The 6,000-nt window shown below is 45.1% G+C and overlaps 1 protein-coding gene across 2 annotated transcripts in view; it reads left to right on the top strand.

Moving 5' to 3' along the window:
• LOC123993252 (A disintegrin and metalloproteinase with thrombospondin motifs 2-like) overlaps positions 1-6,000 on the top strand; it is a 143,150-nt gene that overhangs the window by 117,299 nt on the left and 19,851 nt on the right. For both annotated transcript variants that reach the window (XM_046295184.1, XM_046295183.1), the window contains exons 4-5: positions 4,305-4,461; positions 5,548-5,653. In XM_046295184.1, the coding sequence (XP_046151140.1) occupies positions 4,305-4,461; positions 5,548-5,653 (263 nt within the window). The remainder of the gene's footprint in view (positions 1-4,304; positions 4,462-5,547; positions 5,654-6,000) is intronic.

Below are 6,000 nucleotides of genomic sequence, written 5' to 3'. Positions count from 1 at the left end.
ACTGCCTGCTTTTTAGTGATGGAATTGGGGAGAACAGGCCATGGCTCTGGTGGCTGGGGTCCCTAATTATCTTCTTGGCCTTCCTGCGACCCCTGGTGTTGTAAGTGTCCTGGAGGGCAGTCAGTGTGCACCCAATGGTGCGTTTGGCTGAGCGTGCTCTCCGCGACAGTGGAGTTGACGTACCAATCTTTGATGAATCCCGACAGTATGCTCTCGATGGTGCTCCTGTATAACACAATGAGGGCCCTCTGGGACAGATTGCATTTCTTCAGCATCCTGAGGTTGAAGAGTCATTGTCGTGCCTTCTTTCACCAAAGGTATCCATGTGGTTTGACCATTTCAGCTGCTTAGAGATGTGTACGCCGAGGAACTTTACGTTTTTGACCATCTCCACAGCATCCCCGTGGATGGGGGCTTGTCCAGCCTAGTTCTTCCTGAAGTCCACAATCAGCTCCTTTGTTTTGCTGACGTTGAGGGAGAGGTTGTGTACCAGGCACCACATCAGAGTGCCTACCTCCTCCCTGTAGGCCGTCTCGTCATTGTTGGTAATCAGGCCTAATAATGTTGTGTCGTCAGAAAACATGATGATGGATTTGGAACTGTGTGAGGCCACGCAGTCATGGGTATACAGGGAGTACAGGAGGGGACTGAGGACGCACCCTTGTGTTGAGAATCACTGTTGAGGAGCTAATGTTGCCTACCTTTAGCAGCTGGGGGTGACCCGTCACGCAGTCTAGGACCCAGTTGCATGGGATGAGTTCAGACCCAGGGCCGTGAGCTTTGTGGTGAGCTTAGATGGAGCTATGGTATTGAAGGCAGCGCTGGGGGCTCTCGAGTGGCTCCGCGGTCTAAGGCACTGCAACTCAGTGCAAGAGGTGTCACTGCAGTCTTTGGTTCAAATCCAGGCTGCATCACATAGGGCGGCGCATAATTGGCCCAGCATCATCCGGGTTTGGCCGGGGTAGGCCGTCATTGTAAATAAGAATATGTTCTTAACTGACTTGCCTGGTTAAATAAATCAAATTTAAAAATAGTCGATGAACAAGCATCCTCATATGTGACTCATATGTGACTCACCATCTGGATTCAGTCTTATTGTTTTCGTTAATTATTTGGCCAGGGTGTGACATGGGTTTATTTTGTTGTATTTCGTATTGGGGTTTTGTAGTATTTGGGATTGCGGCTGAGTAGGGGTGTTGTATAGGCTTGGCTGCCTGAGGCGGTTCTCAATCAGAGTCAGGTGATTCTCGTTGTCTCTGATTGGGAACCGTATTTAGGTAGCCTGGGTTTCACTTTGTATTTCGTGGGTGATTGTTCCTGTCTCTGTGTAGTGTTCACCAGATAGGCTGTAATTAGTTTTCACGTTCCGTTTGTTGTTTTGTATTTGTATAAGTTATTTTATGTATCGCAATTCATTCATTAAAGAACATGAGTAACAACCACGCTGCATTTCGGTCCGACTCTCTTTCGACAAACGAAGAACACCGTTACACTTATGTAGAAAAATTTGAATTTCTGTTTTTACATTGGATAAAAGTAGAGACTCAGAGCTACAAAATGGTATATCATACACTGAATTTAAGGAACAATGGGAAAGTAATTCTGCTTTGAAAGTTGATCAACTTGAAAACTCACTTCTGAGAAAATGGCATTTTAGTGTTTCGGTGAGAGACCTCTTCTTTGTCTACACCCATTCAGCATCGTTCACACCCTCTTAAGCTTTAGCCCCACCCATCTCCTTGCGTTCAGAGCACACACTTGACGCTCTGGCAGGTGATTTGTTTACCTCTGGATAACATGAAAACAGCCTAACCAACTCTGCTGGCAAAAATGTCATTGTACCTTTTTTGCCGACGTTTACTGACACCGGCCATATTCAACGGGTGTTGTACACTTTAGCTTCAGACATGTAGCTAAATACCTAGGTAAACAATTAACTTAGCTGGGTAAACAACATATAAGATCACACATAGCACACCACCTAATGTTAGCTAGGGTGCCAGCCATCCAACGCTAGCTAACCGTACACTTTAGCTTCAAATGAAACCACTTTCTGTCAAAATTAGAAACGTGTACTGCAATATCTGAAAATGTAGCTAGCTGGACTATCTTACCCATGATGGACACATCTCCGTGTCACAGATCCATGCCACAAATGGCCTTAGTTTGAAGATGTAATCCGGAAACGGGTGTTTTCCCATTATCTATCTATCTATCTATCTATCTATCTATCTATCTATCTATCTATCTATCTATCTATCTGTCTGTCTGTCTGTCTGTCTGTCTGTCTGTCTGTCTGTCTGTCTGTCTGTCTGTCTGTCTGTCTGTCTGTCTGTCTGTCTGTCTGTCTGTCTGTCTGTCTGTCTGTCTGTCTGTCTGTCTGTCTGTCTGTCTGTCTGTCTGTCTGTCTGTCTGTCTGTCTGTCTGTCTGTCTGTCTGTCTGTCTGTCTGTTGTACATGCATGTATGTGTGTGTGTTTGTGATTGAGGACAGACAACCCCACAGGGTGTTACTACCGATAGAGCATGGAACTGATACTCTATAGTATTCCAAACCTCTATATTGCATAATATACTTTATATTTTCTTCGGTTGACACTATCTGGCCAAGCTGCAAAGCGGAAGTTCTACAATTTATCTTCATAAAATCAGGTTTTTAACCTAACCCTAAGCTAAACCACACTGCTAACCTTATTCCTAACCCTAACCCTAACCTTACACTTCTTTCTACTCTCCTCTCTCTACCTTGTCTCAATGGAAGTTTTCAGAGTACCGGCATACACCCAGACACACACACACACACACACACACACACACACACACACACACACACACACACACACACACACACACACACACACACACACACACACACACACACACACACACACACACACACACACACACACACACACACACACACACACACACACACACACACACTCCTTGACCGGCACTCGTGGCCCCACCTCTATCAGCATGCAGCTCAGGCCAAGACTGTCCATCATCCCCAATTCTCTTGGCAACGGAGAAGTGTGTTTGAATGTTTAATGACGAGACAGAGGCATTGATGCGAGTAACCAGTCTTGTTCAGTACATTGCAATACATCCGGGTATCTCAAGCACATCGGTAAAAACACTGGAATTGCAGTAATTAACATTTACCAACAGATGGCATCACTGTGCCATCTTACACCCATAACAAAGTGCATGGTCAACCTGCAGATTGGTCGAGCAACCCTGAGTGTACGCACACACGTACACACTCACTCACTCACACACAAACACACACACAGATGTATGTTAGTTCACCACATACATTTCTTACTCCATCATTTGACCAGAGAGGCGGTCATATGTCTTCACTGCAGGACAGAGAGGCAGAATTGAACTGTACAATGTGTATGTGTGAAAATAGAAAGTGGGGGTGGGGGGGTGAGAGGGGGTGGAGAGAGAAGAAAAAGGAGTGGCTGATACATTGAGAAAGAACAGGAGAGGTGACGGAGAGAGAGAGAGAGATAATGTAGGTCTATATGTGGGAGTATGTATTATTCTGGGAAAATGTAACCATTGCATAAGAAATACTTATTTCTATAAGTATGTATGTTTGGGTTCATATGTATAAAATAAATTGCTGTGAATTTCACAGAATCAGGAAATGCAGTATTTAATGTAAGAAAATGACTCTGCAGTAGGAGAATATGTGTACATCTTAAAATTATTGTAGTTTTGTCTAAGGCAAGCATGTAAGTACCCTATAACACCAAAGGTATTTTAGCTCACCTTGGCATCTTGCGGGTCCACCCTGTGGCCAACTGCTAATGCAATACTGACACCTGCTGGACACATCAGTAATAGCGTGATACATTTAGATACACTCTTGTCACTGACAGCCTGATTTTTTTACGTGTTTTTATTTCACCTTTATTTAACCAGGGAGTCCAGTTGAGAACATGTTCTCATTTACAACTGCGACCTGGCCAAGATAAAGCAAAGCAGTGCGACAAAAACAACAGAGTTACACATGGGATAAACAAACGTACAGTCAATAACACAATATAAAAATCTGTATACAGTGTGTGCAAATGAAGTAACGAGGTAAGGCAATAAATTGGCCAATAGGGCGAAGTAATTACAATTGAGCAATTTACACTAGAGTGATATATGTGCAGATGAGGATGTACAAGTAGAAATACTAGAAGAGTTGATTGAAGAGTCACATGAACTTCAGACTGAACATCTGCTACAATTTTTTTCTCCTCTCTCCTTTCCTTTTCTACTCTCTCTCTCTCTATATATATCTAGTCTATGAGTCTGATAGAGTTGGGGAACCCGTCTCAGAGTCTGGAGAATGTGTGTCGCTGGGCCTTCCTGCAGCAGAAACAGGACACAGGAGATGCAGAGTACCACGACCACGCTATATTCCTCACACGACAGGAGTTTGGGCCTACCGGCATGCAGGGTAACACACACACACACACACACACACACACACACACACACACACACACACACACACACACACACACACACACACACACACACACACACACACACACACACACACACACACACACACACACACACACACACACACACACACACACAAACGTACATACAGTTTTGTTCTGTTGTGTTGTTGCGTTTAGTGAAGTCAGAGTGAGAGCAGGCTAGCAGCGTGTCTCGGGGGAGTTCTGTAGCTCTGAAGCAGTGGTCTACAGCAGCCCTTCAGCTACCCTTGAGCCTTGAGCTAGAGAGAAAATCAATACACTACAGCCACAGCCACAGCCCTGCTAGGAAGAACACAACACAGAGAGACTACAGCCACAGACCTGCTAAAGATAACAGAGAGGTACTATTGCCAGATATCTGCTAGGGAGAACAGAGAGACTATAACTACAGACCTGCTCGAGATAGCAGAGATAGACTATGGCCACAGACCTGCTTGAGAAAACAGAGAGACTATAGCCACAGACCTGCTAGAGAGAACAGAGAGAGACCACAGAAACGGACCTGCTAGCCGATAGAGAGAACAGAGCACTGAAAGAATGAGACAGAGACTGTGGGTACTCTGAGAAAGACACAGTCAGGTCACAGTACTGTAGCAAAGTTGAACTCATTCAAATGATGTGACCACAGTGCTTTATGCATCGTCATGCTCTCTCTCTCTCTCTCTCTCTCTCTCTCTCTCTCTCTCTCTCTCTCTCTCTCTCTCTCTCTCTCTCTCTCTCTCTCTCTCTCTCTCTCTCCCCCTTCTCTCTCTCTCCCCCTCTCTCTCTCTCTCTCTCACCCCCTCTCTCTCTCTCCCCCTCTCTCTCTCTCCCCCTCTCTCTCTCTCTCTCTCCCCCCCTCTCTCTCTCTCTCTCTCTCTCTCTCTCTCTCTCTCTCTCTCTCTCTCTCTCTCTCTCTCTCTCTCTCTCTCTCTCTCTCTCCCCCTCTCTCTCTCTCTCTCTCTCTCTCTCTCTCTCTCTCCCCCTTCTCTCTCTCTCTCTCCCCCTCTCCCTCTCTCCCCCTCTCTCCCTCTCTCTTTCCCCTCCCTCTTCTTCAGGTTATGCTCCAGTAACAGGGATGTGTCACCCGGTAAGGAGCTGTACTCTGAACCACGAGGATGGCTTTTCTTCTGCCTTCGTGGTAGCCCACGAGACAGGACATGTGTGAGTACATACACACTAGTGAAGCGTAGGTCAGCTGTTTGTTCAACTGCACCCTACCACAACCAAAAGTACAAAAATCTGACCCACACCCACAAATATAAAAAATGCGTTGTACAGTTTGCTTTTTTTCTCTTGAAAATGTTTTTAACAATGAAGTTTTTCTTTAACACTTCTTCATTGTTTTCCCCTGAATATTTCTCTGCCCATGTTCCCAAAAGCATTTGGCAATTGGTGTGTGTTTGGTGCGCATACAGTTTGATGTGTATTCGGTCCTAACACTTAGGCTTACGGACCAATGCCAGATAAAAATAATGAAAGAAAAACCTTAATGTAGCCTATAGATATAA

The sequence above is a fragment of the Oncorhynchus gorbuscha genome, linkage group LG13, assembly GCF_021184085.1.
Source record: "Oncorhynchus gorbuscha isolate QuinsamMale2020 ecotype Even-year linkage group LG13, OgorEven_v1.0, whole genome shotgun sequence".
Taxonomy (NCBI): Eukaryota; Metazoa; Chordata; class Actinopteri; order Salmoniformes; family Salmonidae; genus Oncorhynchus; species Oncorhynchus gorbuscha.
The sequence above is the reverse complement of the archived record's forward strand: the minus strand, read 5'-3'. Positions and strand labels throughout refer to the sequence as shown.